The sequence below is a fragment of the Aotus nancymaae genome, unplaced genomic scaffold, assembly GCF_030222135.1.
Source record: "Aotus nancymaae isolate 86718 unplaced genomic scaffold, 86718_ANA_hifiasm-v0.15.2.pri h1tg000011l, whole genome shotgun sequence".
NCBI lineage: Eukaryota > Metazoa > Chordata > Mammalia > Primates > Aotidae > Aotus > Aotus nancymaae.
Window position 1 is genome coordinate 55251649 of NW_026988422.1, and position 26477 is coordinate 55278125.

At 38.4% G+C, this 26477-nt stretch overlaps 1 protein-coding gene across 13 annotated transcripts in view; it reads left to right on the plus strand.

Moving 5' to 3' along the window:
* The window catches only part of SIPA1L1 (signal induced proliferation associated 1 like 1), a 385273-nt gene that overhangs the window by 244670 nt on the left and 114126 nt on the right, over positions 1–26477 (plus strand). For all 13 annotated transcript variants that reach the window (XM_064374995.1, XM_064374996.1, XM_064374998.1 and 10 more), the window contains one exon: positions 25466–25596. In XM_064374995.1, the coding sequence (XP_064231065.1) occupies positions 25466–25596 (131 nt within the window). The remainder of the gene's footprint in view (positions 1–25465; positions 25597–26477) is intronic.

Consider the following 26477-nt stretch of genomic DNA (forward strand, 5'->3'; position numbering starts at 1 on the left):
CTTGTGTTTTTATTTAGATAAAATAGTACCATGATCAGAGTACTAAGGAAATTTGTAAGTAGAAAATACTAAGTTATAGAATAATTATGATGTTGCCTATATCCTGCATAGCTTATTGAGGAGGAGACCCTTTCTAAGCCATTACTCACCTTGGTTTCTGTGGCCCCACAGGACTTCTTCAATGTTACAGTGAGCATATAATTGTCTGTGAAGTATGTTCCCCTTGAATCTTATACAGAGGAATGCATTAATGAAGACAAAGGAGCCCATGGGCTCTTGACAGTGGCATTTGTTGCTCCGCTGATCAACAGTGTTGATAGGCTTATCTGCATGGTAGGTGAAGTGTTACTCTCAAAGTCAAGTTACTGAAGGTGCTGTGATAGGGAAGGGCCTCCCTCTACTGCACACTGCGCAGGACAAACATAGTGTCTGGGTCTGAAGCACATCTAAGAATATTTTCCCATTCCCTAAAAGAGGGGAAACTGATGCTTATACACCTGAGTATTCTTTGGATAACTGTAAGCTACCAGATTTGATTGTTCTTACTGTTCACCTTCCTCCTCCTCCATCCCAAAACACACACAAATCAGTTTGAACAGTGATTGAGGAGACAAGGCATATTTCAGTTGCTCTTTTTATCTTTACCTCTCACCCTCTTGTAATCAGCCATCTTTAATGTAGTTTCTTTAGAATACCACACTTCATTTGTACTAAAGTTGCAGCTTTAGGACCCTCATATACTCTCAATTTTGCTATCAAGAGCTGTTCTTCAAATTCTAGTGTGTCAAATAAGCATCATAAATAGCTGTTATAAATTTTAGTGGGTTATTTTATAATGCATATAGAATATCAGGGAATATGATTAGCTAAGTATATTTCTAAAAATATGTGCCTATTTTGTTCAGGTTTTTATTTTTTATTTTTTGGCTTTTAAAAAAATCTTTCTGCTGTGAATATTAGGCTTAAGAAATGTACCATAGGATACCTTACAATTCAGAGTTCTTTAAGCATAATTATTCTACATTTAGTTTTTGGATGTGGACAGCTTTAGATTTCAGATAAGTGGTAAACTCCAAGGTCAACAAGTCTGCTCTCCTGAACCATGTCGTGTTCTACATTGTTGAATTTGGCAGTTAATTTCTGCCAAAATGAATTGACTGGTGAAAGATTTTGTACATATATAACAATTGTTTTAATGCCCTTGCCTTTCATTTTTTATTGAAATATTTTTCAATCTTGTTTTATTTTTACACGCTTTATATATAAACTATGTAATTCATTTGAAGGTAGCTCCTCATGTATTCTTTCACAGGGAGATTTGAAGCACTAAATGCCTTCCTGAGAAACTAAGCTAAGAGTGTGTTTTGCTGCTGTCCTTTTATCTGCCAGGGCTTCCAGTAGCAACGAAGCCAGTAGGTATTGTGGTTTTGTGTGTTTGCTCCTTGGAAAGCAGAGGTCCTCGTCTTCACTGTGATCTCGAAGTCCCAGCGTGGCTCAGCTGCACCCTAATCTGGAAGGCTTTCACAGTGCCTAAGCCTCTCAAGTCAGAGGTCTGTGGAAGCTGGTTAAAGGAGCATGGGCTTCAACTGCTCCTACATGTGTTTTATTTTAAAATCAAGATAGGCCATCAAAGACCACACTAATTCAAACACTTGACTTTATTAAAGGTCATCTTTTTAAGAACCAGTCATATAAAAACAGAGTTTGTTTTGCAGTAAAGCTGGTGATGAAGACATTTTCATTGTGTTATTCATCAGCCCCTTTAGAAAGTTCACATGAAAAATTTATTTTAGAGTTTGATGCCAGAAGTTGAAACCAGTAGCTACCAAATGCCTGCCTTTCTGATAGGTATTGTGTGTGTTTTGTTTCACTGTGTCTCATGTTTTGCTTCAACTCCCAGAACCAAATTTGATACTCAACTCTACAACTTTGATTATTAACACATCTGCTTTCCACTTTCATCTTTTATTTTCCTATTCTGTTTCATTAGCATGATTTATATATATATCCTGTATCATTAATGACCTTAATTCTCTTTGGAAAAAGATGATTAGTATTTGGATACGTTTATATCCAAATAAAATGCCTCTGTCCCCAGGCTTTTTCCTTAGTTCCAGCTGCATTTCTCACCAGCTGTTAATCTGCCTCTACCCAGATGGCTATCTCATTGGCATGTGAAACCCATGTGCAGAGAGATTTGGAGTTCACCATTTTTCTCCCTTCCTCATCATTGCTCTCCTTCTGTAAATTAAAGCTTCTTTGATGCCTTCTTCATCTTCATTGTGTTCTACCTCCAGTCACTAGTCTACCTTCAAACTGCAGATATCTTCTGTTCCTTAAGTCCCATTGCCAATTTTATATGTAACTTCAGGTCCTCATGCCTCTTACCCAAATTCTAGGTTTCTTAGTGCCTTTATAGTCTACTCTACTTAAAATCTAACCTCTTGTCTTTGCCAGATAGTCCTTTATTTACTCATATAACAAACATGTGGGTCATCTGAGAGGCACATGCTGAGACAATACAAGACTGAAAGTGGTGAGGAGCTTGGGTGAGAGTAACTTAGGTTTGTGACAGATGATTTCGCAGAGAAAGCCTTCAGTCCTTAAAAGGAAACAGGAGACAAAGGAAGATTAGGCAGGGAGAACCTCAGACCCTGATCTGAAAAAGTCTCAACCAACACAAAGGGACAAAAATGAGCATTAGAGAAGCATTACTAGAACATTACTCCCTGTTGGGGAGTAATAGCCAGGTCCTGTTACCCCGCATGTTCAGCTAGTGACAGGGGCTGCACAGGAAGAGTGTGGCCTAGCTCAAAAATTATAGTAGATTTGAAGGCATTGCATCCAGAGACTTTTAACTAATCCCTTTTCTTGTGACCAAACGGGTTGCAAGTTCTTCCTAGAAGGAAAATCAGAGTGTTGCACCCACATATAAAAATGTATTATTCTATTTACTATTGACAAGAGTGTCCTTCATTTTTTTAAAGTAGTTTTAAAAATTAAAGTAACTGCACATTTATACACTCATTTATCCATTTGTTCAATCATTCAGATTATGTTTAGCATCTGTTTTGTGCCAGATACAGTGCCTGGAGAACAAATAGAGATACACCTCTGCCTTCATAGTATTTATAGTCTGCAATTAGTGCAATTAAGATGAATGAGAAGCTATTAAATAGAGGTTTTTTTAAAAAGCCTTCTACAGTCTCTTTGCTTCCTTTGTTGGAACTCTATTTTGATGGACGGTTGAACCCCTGGACTTATCTTCCACTTTTTTTCTTTTGTAATTTCAGTTTCTTTTCCTTTTCTTTTCTTTCCTTTCCTTTTTCCTTTTTCCCCTTTCCTTTCCTTTTTCCTTTCTTTTCTTTTCTTTCCTTTCCTTTCTTCTTTCTTTCTCTTTTCTTTTTTTTTTTTTTTTTTTTGAGATGGAGTCTCCATCTGTAGCCCAGGCTGAAGTGCAGTGGCACAATCTCAGCTCACTGCAACCTCCGCCTCCCAGGTCCCAGTTCAAGCAATTCTCCTACCTCAGCCTCCCAAGTAGCTGGGATTACAGGCACGAGCCACCATGCCCAGCTAATTCTTGTATTTTTTAGTAGAGATGGAGGGAGTTTCACCATGTTGGCCAGTCTGGTCTTGAACTCCTGACCTCGTGATCTGCCCACCTTGGCCTCCCAAAGTGCTGGGATTACAGGCGTGAGCCACCATGCCTGGCCTTTCAGTTTCTTTTTATTTTTGTTCTATACTCATAGATTTCATCTTATGACAAGTTGGTATGTAGCTCGGTGTGTTCTATTATTCAGTCCTTTTGCTGAATTTTATTTTCAGCAATCTTAAGTTTTAATCCCCCAGTAACTTGTTTTTTGGTTTTTAGACAGGGTCTTCTACTGTCACAGGCTGGAGTGCAGTGGCACAGTTATAGCTCACTGCAGTCCCAAACTCTTGGGCTCAAGGGATCCTCTCACCTCAGCCTTCTCAACAACTGGGATCACAAGTGTGCATCACCATGCTTGGCTAATTTTTTAAGATTTTTTTGTAGAGATGGGGTGTTGCCATGTCGCCCAGGCTGGTCTCCAATGCCTGGGCTCAAGCAGTCTTCCCACCTCAGCCTCCCAAAGTGCTGAGATTATAGGTGTGAGCCACTGTGCCTGCCTTGTAGCTATTTTTCATAATAGCTTTTCCTTATTATTTAACCTCCCCTCCCATTTCTGTATTGGTATTTATTAAAAAATTTTTTTCTAAATTCTTTTTCGGGAATCAGCTGTATCTTCCTGGCTGTATATTTTACTTTTCTTGTCTTTTCTCCTTCATCCTGTTAGTTGTCCAGTGATCTTTATCACGTTTATAATAAAGGCCAAGGCGGCTTAATATAAGTGGCTTGGGTTCCCCTGTGGCTCCCCAGCTGGCCTTCTTACATAGAAGTAGTAGTGTAACCTTTCTATAGGGAGGTGTCCCTGTGGAGTGAGTGCACAATGATCAGGCTGCAGGATAGAAACCCACATGTGTGTCAAAATTGGAAGGGCTTTATCATTTTCCATTCCTGCATGGAGCTGAGTTTCCTTCCTCTTCCCCAGGGTATGCATTGGAATAGATTCCTCTTCCTTTCCACTTCTGGCCACCTGACAAGCTCCTGCCTGTCCTCTAGGGTTATGCAACCCTCTGAACTCCTCTCCTCCAAGGTGCAGATCCTCTCCCACCACTGACCCGACCCACCCTAGCACCTCTTGCTTCTGCATTATGATTTCTATGATGCATTAATTCACAGCCAGTGTAAGCATGCTTTGAAGGCAGGGGCCACAGAACAGAAGGTCAGGTTTTACAAATGAATGAATGTTTGTTACTGAACAAAGTATAAAATTTATTGAGTTGAGGAGCCAATGTATCTTGTATTTTTAGCGTCAGGAAGAGAATGGTAGAGGAAGCCCTCTGTGTATATGGCCTTGTGTTATACTCCAGACACTGAATAATACGTTGCAGTTCCTCTTCCTCTGTTTTCAGGAAATGAGACCACAGATAGATCTGTGTGTGGTCATGGTGGTTTTGTGGAAATTTACCAAGACCACCAGTTGATCCCCATAGGCACAAAACACCATCACAGAGACTGATTTTTACTATTGTCAACTTTACTGAACACAACTGATAAATGCTAAAATCAGTGAATGACTGTTTAAGGAGAAATGGGAGGAGAAGCAGGATTTGTATGATCTCCAGGTATCTCCCTTAAGACATTTGTAAACTACAGGAGGAAAAATAGTAGCTTTTCAGTGGAGAAACCTGGCAGACACAGCCTTACATAAGTGAATCGAGGTTGATAGGAACCTTAGGATAGTCTTCTTGCCCAGACTCAGCTCAGTCACCTGAAACTACCAGACAAACCCAGATTCAGAGATAAAATACTCTTCAAAGGTGTCAAGGTCATGAAAGACAAGTAGACTAAGGAACTCTTAGAATCTGTAGGAGATTAAAGAGAAATAACAAAATGCAACATGGGATTTGGGGGGGATTCCACATAGTGGAAACTGATGAAATTTGAATAAGAACTTTTCTGAGTATCATTTCTATGTGTTGGGGACATTTCAAGGCCTCTCTTCTAACTTATTTTGAAATATACCAGTAGATCGTTCTAACTATAGTCATTCCAATGTGCTATTGAGCATTAGACCTTTTATTGTCTAACCATATGTTTGTATTGATTAACCACCCTCCCTTCCTCCTCCCCCTCTTCCACCTACACACCCTTCTTGGCCTGTAATATCTATCATTATACTCTCTACCTCCATGAGATCAACGTTTTTAGCTCCCACATATGCCTGAAAACATGCAATATTTGTCTTTATGTTTCTGGCTTATTTCATTTGACGTAATGACCTCCAGTTCCATTCATGTTGCTGCAAATGACATGATTTCATTCTTTTTTGTCACCAAATAATGTTCTCTTGTGTATATACATACCACATTTTCATCATTCATTCATTGATGGACATGTAGGTTGATTCTGTATCTTTGCTATTGCAAATAGTTTTGCAGTAAACATGTGAGGGTACATATCCCTTTGATATGTTGATTTATTTTCCTTTGGATAAATTCTCAGTAGTGATTTCTGGACTGCATGGTAGTTTTTAGTTTTTTTTCCATATTGTTTTCCATAGTGGCTGTATTAACTTACATTCTCATCAACAGTATATAAGTTCCCTTTTCTCTGCATCCTCACCAACATCTCTTGTTTTTTTTTGTCTTTTTAATAATGCCCATTGTAACTGGGGTAAGATGATTATCTTATTGTGGTTTTGCTTTGCATTTCCCCTATAATTAGTGATCTTGAGCATTTTTTTATATACCTATTGGCCATTTGTGTGTATTTTTTTCAGAAATGTTTATTTATACTTGTTTTAATAGGATTATTTGTCTTTTATTTTTGTTTTGCTGTTGAGTTCCTTGTATAATCTGAGTATTAGTCTTTTGTCAGATAAAGAATTTGGAAATATTTTACCCCATTAAACTCATGGTTTCTTCACTCTGTTGATTGTTTCTTTTGCTGTATAAAAGCTTTTTACTTTAATATAATCCCATATGTGTATTTTTGTTTTTGTTGTCTGTGCTTTTCAGGTCTTAGCCATAAAGTCTTTGCCTAAACCGATGTCCTGGAGCATTTCTCCTTTGTTTTCTTCTAGTAGCTTTATAGTTTCAGGTCTTATGTTTATGTCTTTAATCTATCTTGAGTTGATTTTGTATATGGTGAGAGACAGGGGCGTTGTTTCATTCTTTTGCATATGGGTATCAAATTTTCCCACCACCATTTATGGAAGAGGGTGTCCTTTCCTTAGTGTGTGTTCTTGACACCTTTGTCAAAAATTAGTTGTATGTAAATATATGAATTTATTTCTGGATTCTGTTCTGTTGGTCTTTGTGTCTGTTTTTAGACCAGTGCCATGCTGTTTTGATTACTGTAGCCTTGTAATATGTTTTAAAGTCAGGTAGTATGATGTTTCCAGCTTTGTTCTTTTTGCTCTGGATTGTTTTGTCTGTTTTGCTGCTTTTTTGGTTCCATACGAATTTTAGGATTTTTTTCTGTTTCTGCAAAGAATGACATTGGTATTTTTGAATGGGGATTTGCACTGAATCTGTAAAATGTTGTCATTTTAATGATAATTTTTTTCAATCCATGAGCATGGGACATGTTTGTTTGTGTATTCTTCAGTTTTGTTCAACAGTGTTTCATAGTTTTCCTTAGAGAGGTCTTTTACAACTTTGTTTAATTTATTCCTAGACATTTCTTTTCTTTTCTTTTGTATCTATTGTAGATGGGATTCCCTTCTTGATTCCTTTCTCAGCTGATTCATTGTTTGTGTAAAGTAACACTACTGAATTTTGTGTTGATACTGATTTTGTATCATGCAACTTTACTGAATTTAATGATTAGATCTAAGAGTTTTTTGGTGCAGATTTAATTTCTTTTTAGATATAAGATTGCATCTTGAGCATAGAGGGACAGTTTGACTTCATTTTTTTCAATTTAGATGCCTTTTCTTTCTTTATTTTACCCGATTGCTCTGGCTTGAACTTCCAGTACTGTATTAGAGTAGTGAAAGTAGACATTCATGTCTTGTTCCAGTTTTTAGAGGAAAGAATTTCAGCTTTTCCCCATTCAGTATGATGTTAGCTGTGGATTGGTCATTTATGGTCTTTATTATGTTGAGGTATGTTTCTTGTATGCCTAGTTTGTTGAGAGTTTTTATCATGAAGGGATGCTAAATTTTGCCAAACATTTTATGTCTATTGGGATGATCATATGGCTTTTGTCTTCCATTCAATTGATGTGATAGGTCATATTCATTGAGTTGCATATTTTGAACCATCTTTGCATCTTTGGGATAAATCCCACTTAGTTGTGGTGTATTATTTCTTTGATGTGCTGTTGGATTCAGTTTGCTGGTATTTTGTTGAGCATTTTTGCATCTATATTCATATGGGATACTGACCTGCAGTTTTCTTTTTTTGTTATGTCCATACCTGGTTTTGGTATCAGGTAATGCTGACCTCATAGAATGAGTTAGGGAGAATTCCATCTTCTTCAGTTTTTTGGAATACTTTGAGGAAAATGTGTGTTCTTTGGAAGTTTGATAGAGTTCAATAGCAAAGCCATGGGGTTCTGGAGTCTTCTTTATTGGGAGACTTTTTTTTTTTTTTTTTTTTGAGACGGAGTTTCGCTCTTGTTACCCAAGCTGGAGTGCAATGGCGCTATCTCGGCTCACCGCAACCTCCGCCTCCTGGATTCAGGCAATTCTCCTGCCTCAGCCTCCTGAGTAGCTGGGATTACAGGCACGCACCACCATGCCCAGCTAATTTTTTGTATTTTTAGTAGAGATGGGGTTTCACCATGTTGACCAGGATGGTCTCGATCTCTTGACCTCATGATCCACCCGCCTCGGCCTCCCAAAGTGCTGGGATTACAGGCGTGAGCCACCGCGCGCGGCTGGGAGACTTTTTATTACTGCCTGGTCTTATAACTTGTTATTGGTCTGTTCAAATTTTCTATTTCTTCTGGATTTTATCTTGATATGTTGTATGTGTCCAGGAACTCATCCATTTCCTGTAAGTTTTCTAGTTTGTTAGTGTGTAGTTTGTAATAGCCTCTGATCTTTTGTATTTCTGTAGTTATCAGTTATGATGTCTCTTTTTTCATTTCTGATTTTATTTTCGTCTTCACTATTTTTTTTCTTGGTTATCCTACCAAGTGGTTTATCAATTGTATTTTTGTCTTTCCAAAAAACCAACTTTTCATTTTGTAGATTTTTTTCTATTGTGTTTTTAGTCTCTATTTTGTATAAATCTTCTGTGATCTGTTATTTCTTTTCTTCTACTAATTTTGGGTTTGGTTTGTAAGCTTTTCTAGTTCCTTCAGGTGCACCATTAGATTGCTTATTTGAAATCTTTGTCCATTTTTTATATAGTCACTTATTGTTATAAAATTATCACTTAACACTATTTTTGCTGTATCCCATAGTTTTTTTACATTGTAGTTTGGTTTTCATTTGCTTCAAGAAATTTATTCATTTTCTCTTTAGTTTCTTCTTTGACCCAATGGTCGTTTGGGAGCATGTTGTTAAATTTCTATGTATTTTTACAGTTTCCAGAGTTCTTCTTATTACAGGTTTCTAGTTTTTATTGTGGTCTCAGGAGATACTTGATATTATTTCAAATTTTAAAGTTTTATTGAGACTTGTTTGGGTCCTAACATACAGTCTGTGTTGGAGAATGTTCTATGTGCTGATGAAAAGAATGTGTATGCTATAGCTCCTGGATGAAATACCCTATAAATGTCTGTTACATCCATTTGATCTAATGGGTAGCATAAATTCAGTGTTTCTTTATTAATTTTCTGTCTGGATGATCTGTCTAAGGATGAGAGTAGGGTGTTGAAGTCTCTAACTCAGGAGTCCCCAACCACTAGCTTGTGGACTGTTAGGAACCAGGCTGCACACGGGAGGTGAGCAAGCATTATCGCCTGAGCTCTGCCTCCTGTCAGAACAGCGGTGGCATTACATTCTCATGGGGGCGCAAATGAACCCTGTTGTGAACTGCGCATGAGAGGGATCTAGGTTGTGTGCTCCTTAAAAGAATCAAACTAATGCCTGTCCCCTGCCCTCACCATCTGTGGAAAAATTGTCTTCCATGAAACCTGTTCCTGATGCCAAAAAGGTTGGGGACCACTGCTCTAACTATGGTAGTACTGGAGTCTTTCTCTTTAAATCTAATAATATTTGGTTTATGTATCTGGGTGCTCTGATGGTGGGTGCATACGTGTTTAGAATTGTTATATCCTCTTATTGAATTGCTTTATCTTATATAATGGCCTAAATTGTCTCTTACTTTGTTTGACTTAAAGTCTTTTTTATCTAAATGTACACATTCCTGCTGAATTTTGGTTTTCATTTCCATGGAGTAACTTTTTCATCCTATTACTGTAGCCTGTATGTTTCTTTAGAGGTAAGATGAATTTCTTATAGACAGTATATAGGTGGGTCATTTTTTTTTCCATTCAGCCAAATCTATATCTTTTCTGAGGAAAATTTAATCTGTTTATATTCAGGGTTATTATTTATAGGTGGGGACGTATTCCTGTTACATTATTAATTGATTTCTAGTTATTTTATATATCTGGTTCTTTCTCATATTGTTTACCACTGTGATTTGGTGGCGCTCTCTCTCTCTCTCTCTCCCCCCCTCTCTCCCCTCTTCCTTTTCTTCTTTCCTTCTTTCTCTCTTGTCTTGTCTCGTCTTGTCGCATTGCGTCTCATCTCTTCTCTTCTTCCGGTGCTTACTCTGTTATTTAGGCTAGAGTACAGTGGTATGATCATGGTCCACTGCAGCCTTGAATTCCTGGGCTTTAAGTGATCTTCCCACCTCAGCCTCCTGAGTTTCTAGGACTACAGGTATGTGCCACCATGCCCTGCTAGTTAAAAAAAATATATTTATTTTATACATATATTTATTTTATATATATATTATATATATATATATAGTATGTGTATGTATATATATTGAGACAGGGTTTTGCTAGAGTATAGTGACCTGATCTTGGCTTACTGCAGCTCTGCTTCCAGGACTCAAGTGATCCTCCTTCTTCATTCCCCTGAGTAGCTGGGAATGCAGGCGCACACCACCACACCTGGCTCACCACCATACCTGGCTCACTTTTGTGTTTTTTTGTAGAGACAGAGTTTCACCATGTTGCCCTGGCTGGTCTTGAGCTCCTGAGCTCAAGTGATCTACCTTCCCCAGCCTACCAAAGTGCTGGAACTGGCCCCAGCTAATTAAAAAAATTTTTTTTTCTAGGGATGAAGTCTCACTGTGTTGCCCATGCTGGTCTCAAAACTTCTAGGCTCAAGCAATCTTTTGGCCTTAGCCTCCCAGAGTGCTGGGTTTACAGGTGGGAGCCACCACACCTGGCCAAGTTTGGTGGCTTTCTGGAGCAGTAACATTTTTATGTGTTTTCATGATAGTAAATATCATGATTTTGCTTCCAGGGCCAGGACTCTGTTAAGCATTTATTTTTAGTACTGAATTTAGTGATGAACTTTCTCAGCTTTTGTTTGTCTAGGAAAGACTATTTTTCCTTCATTTATGAAGGATAACTACTGAGTATAGTATCCTTGGCTGGCAGGTTTTTTTTTCCCCCCAGCACTTCTATATCTTCCCGTTCTCTACTACCTTATAAGTTTTCTGCTCAGAAATCCACTGTTAGTCTGATGGGGGTCCCTTTATAAGTGACTACACACTTTTCTCTTGCTATTTTTGGAATTGTCGCTGTCTTTGGCTTTTGATGGTTTGACCAAAATATGCCATGGAGAAAACTCTTCTTTATTGTTTCTGTTTGGGGATCTGTACACCTCCTGTATCTGGGTATCTAAGTGTCTTGCTAGACTTGGAATGTTTTTATCTATTATTTCATTAGATATGTTTTCTAACCCTTTGATTTTCTTTTCACCTTCTGGGACTCTGAAATTTTGAATATTTGGTTACTTCATAATGTCTTGTGTCACGTACTCTTTGCATATTTTTTTATTTTTTATTTTTTGCAATTTTTGACTGACTAGGTTGTTTCAAAAGATCTGTCTTCAAGTGCTGAGATTCTTTTTTTGTGTTTAATCTAGTCTATTGTTGATGCTTTCAAATGTATTTTGTATTTCATTCAATGAATTCCTTGCTTCCAATATTTTTGTTTGTTTCTTTTTATGACTTCTATCTCTTTGGTAAATTTCTCATTCAGTTTCTGATATATTTGCTTTTCTGATATATTTGTGTTGTTTTTCAGTATTTGGTTGTATTTCACAGAGCTTCATTAAAATCAACATTTTGAATTCTTTTTCCAGGATTTTGTGTATTTCTTTTTGATTGGGATCTGTTACTGAGAATGATTGTATTCCTTTTAAGGTGTTACATTTCTTTGTTGTTTTTGTTTTATGCCTTCTGTGTCCTTACATTGCTATGTACACATCTGGTGTAACAGTTGCTTCTTGCAGTTTTTTGAGTTTGCTTTCATGGGGAAGAAGTTTTTCCTGAAAATCTATCTATGGTGCTGGTTGGATAGGACATTTTGACTTTGATTTGGGGTGCTTTTAGTAGTATAGTCTCTGTATAATTTCTTTGTCTGTAAGCAGCATAATGGAGTCTGTGATTTCCTCAGTGACTTCAGGTACAGTTGTTAATGGAGGCTCTGCTGAACTTTTGCTGGTGACTGGGAGTCCCAGTGGTAGCAGTGTTGGACTGAGTCTCTGTGTCCCTGGGCCTCAGAGCAGCAAACAGTGGCACTTGTGCTAGCAGGTCCTAGCAAGTTGATTCAGGGGCTAGAGGCAGCTTGCCTGGATAGCAGTAATGATGGCAGTGGGCTTTACCGTTGTGGAGTCCTGAGTCCTGGGCCCTGGGCCGCAGACAGGATAGGGGTGATAGCAGTAACAGTGGTGAGATGAGCCTCTGAGTTCTAAGTGATGTGCACTGGTGTTAGCTATGGTTGTGGCGGGCCAAGAGACCTTGTCCTCAGTCCCCTTGATGGCACATGAAACACTGGCTGTGGTAGGCAGGGGCTGGATTATCCCCAGACCCCTGGAAGATTATTCAGGTAGGGATGGCAGCAGCTGCCCTATGGCTGTACTCCTGGGGAGGGTGGGATTGCTTTCAGTGGCAGCAGCCACATGCAGATGGGTGGAAAACATGTCCTTCCCTTGTGCGTCAGCCCGATGATGGCAGCCCACAACAATGGTACCTGGACGCTGTGAAGTCTATCTGGGCATGTGAAAATGGGTGATCTTCTCTGCTGGAGGAAGGAGGTTTGCTGCCAGTTGGCCTATGCTTCAGCCCTGGTGGTAATAGCTTGCTGTGGCAGTGGCTGCATATAGGGGATGTCAGTGGGGTTCCAGAAATGGGGAGATGCAAGTGCTGTTGATCCCTAGCACAGGATGCTGTCTCTTTGGGGCTAGGCTCTCAAAATGGTGTCTGGCTGTAGCTGCACAGGACTCAGGATGGTATGTTGGACCAATTGTGAGCTTCCTCCTGAGCAAAGCCCTGGCATGGTTTCCAGGCATCTCCTTATATCTGTTTCAGGACCTGCAAGGGTCATGGCACTCTTCCATAGTGAGGATCACAGGAGTGAATCCGCAATGGAAATGTGGCCTATTGGGTATCTCTCACTTACCCTGCACTGGGGAGTCGCTCCACACTCCCAACCCATCCCAACCAAGCAGGCTTAGTTTGCTGATTTTGACAATGATTATTGTACTGTATGTCGTTATATAAGATGTTAACACTGGGGGAGTCTGAGTGAGCAATATGGAAATAACCTGTACTATTTTTGTAACTTTTCTCTAAGTCTAAAAGTAGTCCAGATGAAAAGTTAAAAAAAATTACTTCTTTTTCAGGCAGAAAAAAAAAATTAAAAACAAATAAAAACCTTCATATACAGTCATATACATGCATAAACACAGGAGCCATAGAAGATATGACACTGAAAGATTGGCCAGAGGATTTAAACTTAAAAAGCACCTTTATGGTATAGGCAGAGTTGGGAAGATAGGCAGTTGTGAGGGGTAGTAAATGATTTTGGGGGGTGGGAATGAATGAGCCCAAAGAATAGATAATGTCCTGGACAAAGCTTCCTGAGTTCCAGGGGGAGGTGACAGGAGGTGAGGGGCAGAACTCCATTACAAACAATGGTGGTTTTAATTTCAGATAAGCTCTCCCAGGTAATTCCCAGGAACTACCCTCAGCATAATAGATGAAAAGCCTGTCATGGTGTGGTGACTACTAGTGTTTTCTCTTTTAACATTTTTGCAACTGTGTTCAATTATGCTTGGTTTGCTTTGTATTTTTATTCCATGCACTTTAAAACATTTTTCTGGCGAGGGGGCAGTGGTTTACTAATTGCAACGCTTTTGGAGGTTGGGAGGACTGGTTGAGCCCAGAAGTTCAAGACCAGCCTCAGCAACATAGCGAGACACCATCACTGCAAAAATTGGCCTGTGAGTTCAGGTGGTTAATCTTTCCTGGTTATCTGATGTGATCCTAGGGAAGGAGTTTTAAGACAATTTCACTTCTTTTGATAAGAGGTTTTCTCAGTCAGGTAAGGAGATTCCAGAGAGTTCCTCCCCTGGCTTTCAGGGAAGAAGCTAGAGAAGATTAGAAGGTCCTTGGTTCTGAGGCAGCTTCTCAGGCTTTTCAGTTTCTTTAATTCAAAAGTGTCCAGCATGCAAAAGCACCATACTTTGGGGTATTGTTATCTGTGCCCCAACACCATCCACATAAAAAGATCAAAGCAACTGCCTTGTTTACTGATGTCCATATTCCACTGAATTTCTGTGCTCTTTGTTTGACGTTCTCAAAACAAAGGGCCTTTTAGATCTGCTGTTTGAGTAGAAATTGATGACATTTATAATCAAGCTTGCCACCTATTTCCCAAATGCATATCTCATTATATCTTCAGACAATGAGACCCTCATTCTGAGCCCTGAAATTAGGTCCTCAAAAAGGTATTTGCTTTATTGCATCAATTCCTTTTCTTGTCTCCCTCCTCTGTATGGGGAGCCCATTAATCTGAGCATCAAGGCAATGAGAGGAGACATCTTCCTATTTGTATTCAAGTCAAGTATGAGAGAAGCATAAGCCGAAGGCACCTCTAGGACTCATGTGAACATTTAGTCAACAAATATGTAGGTTGTGCTGAGTGTTTGGGACACTGCAGGGTCCTTGCCCTTGTGAGCAGTAGTGACATCTGCCTTAACTGAATTTCTGGCTACGTGTTAGAGACTTGCTCCTAAATCCTTCTAAAGCCTTTTATGTAGGAAGACATCTTGCTACAATATCCCCATTAAGGAGGTATAAAGGGTGTTTTAAATATAAGGAAATTCAGTTAGAAACAGGTGTTTCATTGTCGTTTCTTTCATTTAAATGTTTTTACCCTAAGCTAAATGTTTGAATTGGTATTAACATTAAAAATAAAAAGTTGCATTAATATGCAACTTTTAAACATATTCGTTATAGTCATTGACCATTTGCAAACCAAATGCATTTTTTAATAGTTAAAAAAAAAAATCTTCCAGCTGGGTGCGATGGCTCATGCCTTTAGTCCCAGCACTTTGGGAGTCCAAAGCAGGCAGATCATGAGGTCAGGAGTTTGAGACCAGCCTGACCAACATGGTGAAACCCCATCTCTAATAAAAATACAAAGGTTAGCCAGGTGTGGTGGTGTGTGCCTCTAATCCCAGCTACTCAGGAGGCTGAGGCAAGAGAATTGCTTGAACCCAGGAGGCAGAAGTTGCAGTGAGCTGAGATTGTACCACTACACTCCAGCCTGGGCAACAGAGCAAGACTCTGTCTCCCCCCGCCAAAAAAAAACCCAAACTTACAGTTATAAAAATTATATATATATATATAATTATAGAAAAACATAGAAACTATGGAAAATTAATTCTGTAGGAGTACTAGTGATTTTATTTCTACCCCATCAGTCTTAATACATGCATACTCCTTCTTTAAATAAATAAGGATTCTTAAATACAGTTTAATATTTTTGTCCTGCTTCTGTAATGGGCTATGCCATCTCTTAAAGTTTTTCAGTTGTTTTCCCCATTTCTTGTTATAATAGATAATGCTTACATTATCTGGTCTTACCTTTTTTGTTGTTGTTTCCCCATTGATGCCTATAACAGTTTAGTGAAGCCTATGAACTCTCCTTGGAATAAGATTGTATTTATTTATTCTTACAGCGTCTTGTTCTGTCACCCAGGCTGGAGCAGTGGTGTGATCACAGCTCACTGCTGTCTCGATCTCCTGAGCTCAGTCCTCCCAAGTAACTGGGACTACAGGTGTGCGCCACTGTGCCTAGCTAAGATTTATTTATTTATTTATTTAGATGAAGTCTCTCTGTTGCCCAGACTAGAGTGTAGTGGGGTGATCTGGGCTCACTGCAACCTCCACCTCCCGGGTTCAAGTGATTCTTCTGCCTCAGCCTCCCAAGTAGCTGGGATTACAGGTGCCCACCCCTATGCCTGGCTAGTTTTTATATTTTTAGTAGAGAGGGGGATTTCACCATGTCAGCAAGGCTGGTCTTGAACTCCTGACCTCAAACAGTCCATCCACCTCGGCCTCCCAAAGTGTTGGGATTACAGGCATGAGCCACCACACTCGGCCAATTTTTTTTGTAGTGATGGTGTCTCACTATTGCTCAGGCTGCTCTTGAACGCCTAGGCTCAAGCAGTTCTGCCACCTTGACCTCCGAAAGTGTTGGGATTAGTTAGCCACTGACCCCCAGCCAGAAAAATGTTAAAGTGCATGGAATAAAAATACAAAGCAAACCAAGCATACTCAAACACAGTTGCAAAAGTGTTACAATTTTGAGACGTAGTAATGGATGTGCTGCTTTCTTATTTCATGAAAAAAGACCTGGCAGCAGCTCTGTTAATTACCATCATTTGAAAGTAGGGGTGAGTGTAATTAATATTCTGATAATGTCTGCAACAACCTTAATGTAATATTAAACTGTGATTTCTATTGGTGTCAAAGTCACATGTACAACTAATATTAATATGGTCTGTTGCCTACATTTATAATAGATGGAAACAGTAAATTTCAGTTAGAAGTTAGTGAAAATAAAGATGTGGTTTTTTAAAGTCAAGTTTGTAGACCCCCTAATTTCTATTTATAGCCACAGCTTTGTTACATAAATTTTTACACATATCTAATTATTACCATAAGGTGGAGCCCTGTAAATGAAAGAAATGTGAGCTTTACAGGAGCCTTGATTTTTATTGCCAAACTGCTCTTAAGAAAGCTTAGACCAGAAAGATCCACTGGTATGTTTAAGACTGTAGTTTAGCATTCTCTTAACTATTTCAAATATTTACGATTTTTATTTTTGAACATTTATTATAAACCAACAAAAGACATGTTGTTTTTTTGATGACTAGTGAGTTTTGATTTTAAAAAATATAACTATTGGCCATTTGTCATAGGCTGATGGCAACCAACAAAAAAACTCTCATGATTCTGCTCATCTTTATCCTCCCTTTATTATTTTTAATTTTTTTATGTACAGAAAAGTTGGAATGTATGTCCTCCTTTTATTTTAAATAGAGTTTTCTTTGTATTTTTTTCTTGAATCATTTTGGTGCAGTAATCAATATAACTTCATACTAAAGTTTACCTTTTATTGAAAAGTTAGAGGCCAGTTAGGTGCTACAGTTTTAAATCAGCTACGGTTTTAAAAATCAGCTACGGTTTTAAACCCCCAAATTCCATGTAATCTTGGCAAGTACATTACCCCACTTTTTAAGTGTCATACCTATTGGAAGAAGAAATAGAATGTCAGAATACTGTGCACTTTGTAAATGTGGGCAGTTACTCTTAGGCAGCAATAATTATAAGCTTAATGCCATGCTTTGGGACAGAATTCCGGCATGTGGCCAGTCCTGTTTAAGTGTCCCCATCCATTACTCTGACCTGGTTTTGATTATGGTGCAAAGTCTAAGCCTATTTAGTTTTCATGGAACCTCCACCCTTATAATTATGATGAGCCCTTTGAGGACCAGAAACTGAGACTCTCTGAATGGTGCACTTCCCAGGAGGAGAGCCATTCTTTAAACAGTTGGCCTCTTATTATGTCCACTTTGGCAAACCTGTGTTTCCTTTTAACAAGAGAAGAAATTTCTTTTTTTTTTTTTTTTACATTGATTTCTCCAATCTTTTAGCCCTGTCCTCTCTTTCTAACTTAGTCATTAGTCAGATTAAGATGTAAGAAGTTGCACAATAACAAAACCTGAAAAATTTGAACAGTGAGTGGTTTTTCTACTTGTTATTTTGTTTTATTTTATTTTACTTTAAGCTCTGGGATACCTGTGCAGAACATGCAGATTTGTTACATAGGTATACATGTGCCATGGTGGTTTGCTCCACCTATCAACCTGTCATCTAGGTTTGAAGCCCTGCATGTGTTAGGTATTTGTCCTAATGCTCTCTCTCGCCTTGCCCCCAACCCCGTGACAGGCCCTGGTGTGTGATGTTCCCTTCCCTGTGTCCATGTGTCCTCATTGTTCAACTCCCACTTACAAGTGAGAACATGCGGTATTTGGTTTTCTGTTCCTGTGTTAGTTTGCTGAGAATGATGGCTTCCAGCTTCATCTATGTTCCAGCAAAGGACATGAGCTCATTCTTTTTATGGCTGCATAGTATTCCATGGTGTATATGTGCCACATTTTGTTTATCCAGTCTGTCATTGATGGGCATTTGCATTGGTTCCAAGTCTTTGTTGTTGTAAATAGTGCTGCAATAAACATATGTGTGCATGTGTGTGTCTAATGAAAATATTAAACTGATGAAAACATTGAGGGTCAGACTTTATGTTGTTAACTATACTGATGGTGGCACATATGCAACCAACCAAGTAGGCTATTAAAAAAAATACTTTAAAATGTTAAAAATGGTGAAATAATTTTAATTTAAACTATTGAAGTTGTCACTGTTCCATTCTTTGATCTGCTGATATATGATGAAGCCCAATGCTGTCTGCTTATACTTGTATCTTCAGCATCCCCATTATACATGGACCTACATTTTTTTTTCCTAGAGAAAAATGGAAGAGGTTTTATTTTGCTTTCTATATGGTCAGTTAGGGTAATTCTAAGATTTGGATGTGAACATTTTTGTGACTTTAAAATATCTTGCTGTACTGCTTTCTGAAGTAGTTGATACCAATCTATAGTGCCACCAGCAATGTATTACAGCAATATTACATCTCTACCAAGGGCTGGTTTTTCATATCAGAAACACAGTTTTTTTTTGATATTATGTTAGGTATGAGATAGTAGCTAAGTTTTATTTGCTTTCTGTTTCTTTGATTCATGTTCATCATATCTATTTTTTCTATTAAAAAATTTAAACTATTGTAGATGATTTAAGCCATAAATTAGAGCTTTACAGATTAAACTATATTTTTACTGTTAATAATTACATTCAGCTCAGATTATGCTATAGATATCCTTAGGGAAGTATGCAACTGAAGGATTAATACATAGCCTACAGATACCATGATAACCAGTGCAAGCGATCCAAAAGTTGCTAGTTGAAGCCTATAACTCTTATAACTGTAATTTCCTTTCCCCTTACAAGTAAAACACCAAGCTTAACTTTTTTTACCTTCTACACACATGCTTATGTACACCTTATGATCAGGTGATTGAACTGTGCTGATCTAATTACTTAGAGCTCTGAACTATTTACTGTTTCCCCTCACTAAGAATGTGAAATTTTTTTTATTATTGTGAATGCATCAACCAAAAATATAGCTATTTATCTGGAACATTTTAATGATGACATAATTATTCATTGGTACTCTTTGTACATCCTGGTTAAAACTCAAGAACCAGAACTAATAAGAAAACTTCAGACTAAACATTTGTTTAGGTCTTAAATGTGAGGAATGGAGTGGGTGGAAGAAGTCAACCGTATATGGATATAATGTCAGTCTCTCTCCCTTTCAACAAAACCTTAGCTAAACAGCACATCAAGGAATAAAGCATTATGTCTCATTGGACTAGATAAATAGTTTATTCCTTTAGGAATCAAGTTTTATTTAATGTTTTTTTATTCATAGTAAAATTTTTGAAACTTATGGAAACATAATATTGCCTATAATGGCTAAGAAAATGAGCTTTGAAATCAGCAGTTAAAATAATGTTTGACTCTGGTACTGCTATATACTATTTGTGGCTAAGTGACTTATCTTCTTTAAATCAAAGTTGCCATATCTATAAAAAAGAAGGAAATATGTATATTATTATGATTGTTGTGATTATTAGAGTACTTGGCAAAACGCTTTGCTTTGCTGTATTACATCATTCTAATATGGTGATTGCTGTATTGGTTTTTGGCATCCCAGTATGCTGGCTCTCAAATATTATAATTTCTGGGGGCATAATACCTGTATTTCAGTTCATCCATCAGAAACTTTATCTACCCTGCTCGAGTTTCTAATTCTTCTTCTCTTCCCCTTTTCTTTTTCTGACTTTCCTTGTCCTGAATTTCCTCATCAAAGTCTTCCTTGGCCTTTCTTTAATGCCCTTCATCTGTAACTGCCCATCCTCTTTCCCCTTCCCCTCTAAATTTTCCACTCCAGAAGAAAGAGAGTGACAATTGTGGATCAGGCTAGAAGAACTCCTTGTAATTATGGATGGTTTCACTAGTGAACAATGGAAGTCTATGGGCAGTAGGAAAATAAATTTAAAATGCTACATTACAGAGCAAGTGTAGATGCATTGCCTAGGGACCAGGGACCTGAGAGGAAGGAAGAGACTGCAGTCCAGTATCTTCCAGCTTAGAACTCAAAATTATAGCCGGGTATGATGGCTCACACCTGTAATCTCAATACTTTGGGAGGCTGAGGCGGGCATATCTCCTGAAGTCAAGAGTCAAGACCAGCCTGGCCAATGTGGTGAAACCCTGTCTCTATGAACAAAAATACAAAAACTAGCTGGGCATGGTGGCATGTACCTGTAGTCCCAGCTACTTGAGAGGTTGAGGCAGGAGAATTGCTTGAACCCGGGAGGCGGAGGTTGTAGTGAGTCAAGATGGTGCCACTGCAATCCAGTCTGGGCCACGGAGCAAGACTCCATATTTAAAAAAAGGAAAAGAACTCAGCCAGGTGCGGCGGCTCGTGCCTGTAATCCCAGCACTTTGGAAGGCCGAGGCAGGCACATCATGAGGTCAGGAGATCAAGACCATCGTGGTCAATATGGTGAAACCCCGTCTTTACTAAAAATACAAAAATTAGCTGGGCATGGTGGCGCATGCCTGTAGTACCAGCTACTTAGGAGGCTGAGGCTGAAGAATTGCATTGAGTTGAGATTGCACCACTACACTCCAGCCTGGCGATAGAGCAAGACTCTGTCTAAAAAAAAAATACCCAAAATTTTTGCTGAATGAAACTCTTCTCTACCAGAAGGTTAAATGGTACATTAGGGCATGGAATAGGATAAACTTGTGTTCATATAGAAAGAGTTTTTTTCTATACTTCTGTAATCCTTGAGACAAAAAAAGGACAGTGAACAAAAACAGTGAACAATTATTTTAGTGTAAAAATAAATTTTTTCAAGTTCAAAGACTTTTTGAAAAAGCAGAGTCTGGTGATGATAGTGGTGAATTTAGCATGGGAAATTGGACCGGAGTCTCCATCTATTCCAATAGAACTGATACCGATGAAGACTGACTGGAAAAGATATTTGGGAAAATAATAGCTAGAGCTCTTTTTCAATGAAAAAACTTGACACAAGTTCAAAAATAGCTTCCTAGCATTATCTAACCAGAGATGGGTTTGTTTGAAGTTAGAGTCTGAAGAAAGTGTTTGAATTTAGTTTGCAATTATCCCATCACCATTCCCCCAACTCAGAAATATACTTCAGCAGCTGGGAAAAGTTACAAAAAAACGTAGTCAGGTTTTGATGATGACACACAAAATGTTTAAATCATCATTAATTTTACAGTTTTTATTATTAGTAAAGTAACCTTATTTTTAGTCTTTAGTTTTAATTTATGTAGGATTTTTAAAATAACACAATTTTATCTGCCAGTAATACTAAAATGATTAAGTTTAATATTTTTAGTTTATAAATTTATATTTTTTTACATTTTTTATGTTTCTGTTTTTTGTTCATGAGATATATTAAATATTTGGTTTTAAAATTTGTGTTTTATGAATTCATAACATTTTAAAATAAAGTTATTAGTATCAGTATCTAAAGTAAACACTTTAATTTTCTTCCATTATTGAATCCCTCTTACCAAAGATGTCTATGTCACTCTTAGGATGAGCCCCGAAAATTAGAGGACTTAGCCAAATACAGAGGGGTTATGGAAAGAATGTTCTAGGCAGAGTTTTTCAGATAATAAAAGACAGTGAGTTTGAGCACCTGAAAGAGAAGTTTGGTATCATTGGTTCTCCAGATTTAAGAGCGTGAAAGGTTTGAGCTGAGGCTGGAGTGATTGATGGTGACAGGTTATGAGGATATTTGGGAAACCATGAAATTCAGGGTATAAGAACCTAAGTGTTTTAAGTTTCGTAGTAGTTGGTCAGATTTGCATTTTAGAAGGATCTGGTAGTGTGAATGAGTTGGATAAAAGCAAACCGGTTAGAAGACTACTACAAACACTCAGACAAGTGATGATAGGACAAATCAGTGGCAGTGGGATTGGGAAAAGATAGATTTGAGAGGTGTCCAGAAACTGGAATTCACAGAGCATGATGATGGGTCTGGCATAAACAATTGGGTGAATGTGGTAGCAGTTGCTGAAATAGGGACTGGAGGCAGAGCTATAAAGGTTTCTGTGGGAAGGTGCTAGCTTCACTTTTGCAGATGTTTATGGGACAAACAGTTCCAGTAGGTAAATGTAAAGATCTCAGGCTTTGGCCGGGCACGGTGGCTCAAGCCTGTAATTCCAGCACTTTGGGAGACCAAGGCAGGCAGATCACTTGAGGTCAGGAGTTCGAGACTAGCCTGACCAACATGGTGAAACTCCATCTCTACAAAGAATATAAAAAATTAGCTGGGCATGGTGGCACATGCCTCTAATCTCAGCTACTCCGGAGACTGAGTCAGGAGAATTGCTTGAACCCAGGAGGTGGAGGTTGCAGTGAGCCGAGATTGCGACGCTGCACTCCAGCCTGGGCAACAGAGCAGGACTGTATCTCAAAACAGACACACAACAACAACAAAAAACAAACAAACAAAGATCTCACACTTAGAGAAGTCTGGAGTGGACCTGTAGACTTCTGAGAGTCATCAACATTGAGGTGGCAGTTGAACTTCTGAAAGTGGGCGGAATATTCAGATAGGAAGAGGGAGGGAAACTGAGCTAGAACAGCCAGAGTGGTAGACGGAAAATCAGAAGAAGGCGATGTCATAGGAACTAAGAAGTAAGAGTGTTTCTAGAAACGTGAAGTGATCATCTATGCTAGATGTTATGTAGAGTTTGAGCCAGGTAAGAACCAACAGTACCATTTGTTTTAACTTTGAGAAAGTCATTGGTGACCCATGCAGTGGAATTCAGATGATAATTCTGAAGTGAGGAATTGGACAGCTATTTCAAGAAGTTTCCAGTGGAACAAAGGACAGAAGAGATAACTCTTTAGTTCTGACAGGTGATAAGGAGTTGAGAATCAATGTGAGTTTAAAGGTAATTAAATGATGATGGGAATCAGCAAGTTTAGAGAGAGAAGTTGAAGATAAAAAAAGAGTCATTAAGGAACCTGAGTGCCTAGGAAGGAGGAGTGGGCAAATGAGGGTCAGGGTGGGGCTTTGGATCATACAGAAAAGAAAGCAAGAGGCAGGATGCTGGTAAATTTGTGTGGATGGTGAGTAAGTTTGCATCTGAAATGGCTTCTTTATTTCCTTTTGATGCAGACATTGTCATTTGCTAAGATTAAGGAGAAGGTAGGTGAGGAATGGTTACAGGAGAATAGAGCATGTTTGCAACATCTGCCCTGGAGAAACGGAGAGAGTTGACCAGGGAAAGCTTGAGGATGAGGATGAGTTGAGATTATTGATGACGAATTTATAGTGGCCCTATATCTGGGTATTTCTCCACCCGCAGAGAACTATCATGCCACCTGCCCATTCTCAGGTATGTGGGTGTATTTGAGGAGTTCCTAGAAGTTGGTTTTTATTAGAGTCCTTGAAATACAAGGACCAGGTAATGAATATGACTCACACTCATCTTCGATGCATCCAGTATTGTTCTGTGCTGCAGTGATACAACAATATCCTCTGAGGTTATCAAAGCGTGTTAAGCTCTGCTCCTTCAGTAAATGGCCCCAGGCTGCTGTCTTAAGTTCTTGTCGGCTTTTTTATACTGTTTCTGTCTCCTCCCTTTCTGTTTTCTTCCTTGTTGTCAGTTGTTCTATCACATTGCTGTCTGCATGCAAGTCTGTATCAGCCCTACACCCTCGACTTTGTCAACATCTGGAATTATCACACCTCTGAAATAAAGCTGTGAGCTTGAAGACCAGACAACCAAGCTTATTAGAATTGTGTGCAAAGTAAGAGTAAATAATCTGAGTGTGATTCTTATGTGCTGTGCTCTGAGGATATACATAAGTGTTTGTACATGAATTTTGTGACATTTATTGGGTTATTTCTCATATATGACATATTTGTTGCTTGTATTCCCATTGTGTTTTTCTTCTTTTGAATTCCCATGGCTTATGATAATATTCTTAGAGAGCCCTCAACATTTATGACTGTAGCTTTTATAATTGTGCTTTAGTACGCGCAAAGTATTTTCATATGCATTACTTAAATTTTAAACTACATGATTAGACATTTATGCTATTTTTTCTTATTATTCTCATGGATTTTCGAATACTTATATTTTGTATGTAAATAGCATGTATTTTCAAATATGTGTGCATTTTGTGTGATGACATATTATGTCACAATTCAGTCATTTAGCCATGTCAGATATAAATGAAACAGAATAATGTAAAAAGTAAGCATTTTGAGGTTTGAAAAATAAATTATCTGTTCTAGTTTTTCATATATTTTCGTGTTTTATGGACTTCTTCATCTGTGAACATCTTATGTGTGTATCAACAGTTTAAATTTTTAAAAGACGTATATGCACGGTAAATATCACTTCAACATTTTCTATAAATTAACTTAATTTTGATCCCTATCTTTCTTTTTGTCAAGAAGGTAAATTCAAAACCAGTCCTTTGGAGGCTTGTGCTAAGGTTTGGGGCCTTGGGCAAAAGGCCACAACATTGAAGAGAGGCTCTGGGCTCGTCAGTCACCTGGCCACATATATTACGTTAGCCCTGCACTGTGAGATACTGTGCTGTGGCCCAGAGCCCTGGGTGCTGCCTCCCTGGGGCACTGTGAAGCTCTTTCCTCTGAGCGCCTGCTCCACCATACACAGGCTCCCTGGGGGCAGAGTGCCGCCCAGTGACTCACAGCCACACATCTCTCTCTCCGATCCAGGGAAATCTTTTTTAATCTGGCGGAATCCCCCTTTCTTCAAAGTCTGTTCTCAATATGTTTAGAATTAAAAAACAAACAAACAAACAAAAAAACAGAAGCTAAAAAGTCCTAGAACAAGCCTTCTGTTAGGCAAGGAAGTATGCACAAATGTAACCTATTTAAGTAGTAGGATATTGGGAGAAAATACAAATTTATTTTGAGAAATAGTAGAGTAGTAATCTGTAGAGTAGTAAAAAGCTCAACAGGCCACCTGTGTTCAATGTTATCTTCTCTGGAACTAAACCTATGTAGCCAAGTTTTTGTTTTTATAACTGATTGAACAATATTAATATTTGTTAAATGTTTACATTTTATTGATATGATTTCTGAGTGGTGACGTTAAATACAGAGCAGAATGTAACATTTTCAAAGTATTAGGTAGATTTTCTAACTTTGTTTTGTCTTATTTTAAGAACATTGGAACTATTTTGGGGCTGATGAGAATCTTGGTCCAGTGGCTGTGAGCATTCGAAGGGAAAAACCAGAAGAAATGAAAGAAAATGGATCTCCATACAACTACCGAATAATTTTTAGAACTAGTGAGGTAAGTCACAAATGAGAGAGGTTTGAGGTTTAACTGAAATGGGGGAAAAAAGGCAAATGGTAGCAGTAGCAAAGCAATTAAATTTAATAGCACTTGGTCACAGATGTATTTGGAATAAGTGAAGATCCCTTTCATTTATTCTGGTGGAGATGGAGGTGGATAAGATGGTTAGATCTGGATCCCTTCTTTTCATCGGCCTCTGAATAGATGCAATATGCGTGTGAGGAGTTTTGATTCAGAGAAAGATATGCCCTTTAAGTGTGGCCTAAGGAAATTGGAGCCCTCAGAATCCCCAGTGGGATATTGTGTATCCTGCTTAGGGCTGCTGGAAAGCACCAAGGCAACTTGAGGGCCAGAGTATTAGGGATAAGAGAAGGCCACTAAAGACTTAATTCACTCTTCCAAGCTCTTGCTGAGCGCATGTTTTCACGCAAGAAAAAGGAGGGAAAGAGACTCTTCTTCCACTTTGACTTTACTATCTTTGAGACCCATTTTCTGGGACCTAGAAGGTATACTCTTTGAACCAGGGGCTAATTGTAAGTGAAACAGGCTTTTAGAGCTCTTTAGGAATCCAAATACACACAATCTGTGAGTTTTTGTTTTAAAATGAAGTTTGGGCTAAAAAAAGACATGGAAAAATAAAAAGAACCCACACATAATTTTTTTAAAAAACCTATGAACAAGTCTGGGACTATGAGGTTCTTCTTTTTCTTTGTAAACTTATATAATTGGGCCAGTTACCAATTTGTTGCCTCTCAGCTGCTATTTCACTTTAGGATTTTTGCTGTGCATTAATACTTAATACCCTTGAGTCATCTAGAAAATAATGGTTTTGAAACTACTTTAAATAGGGCATTTGGCTTCATTTCTCCCATTGAATG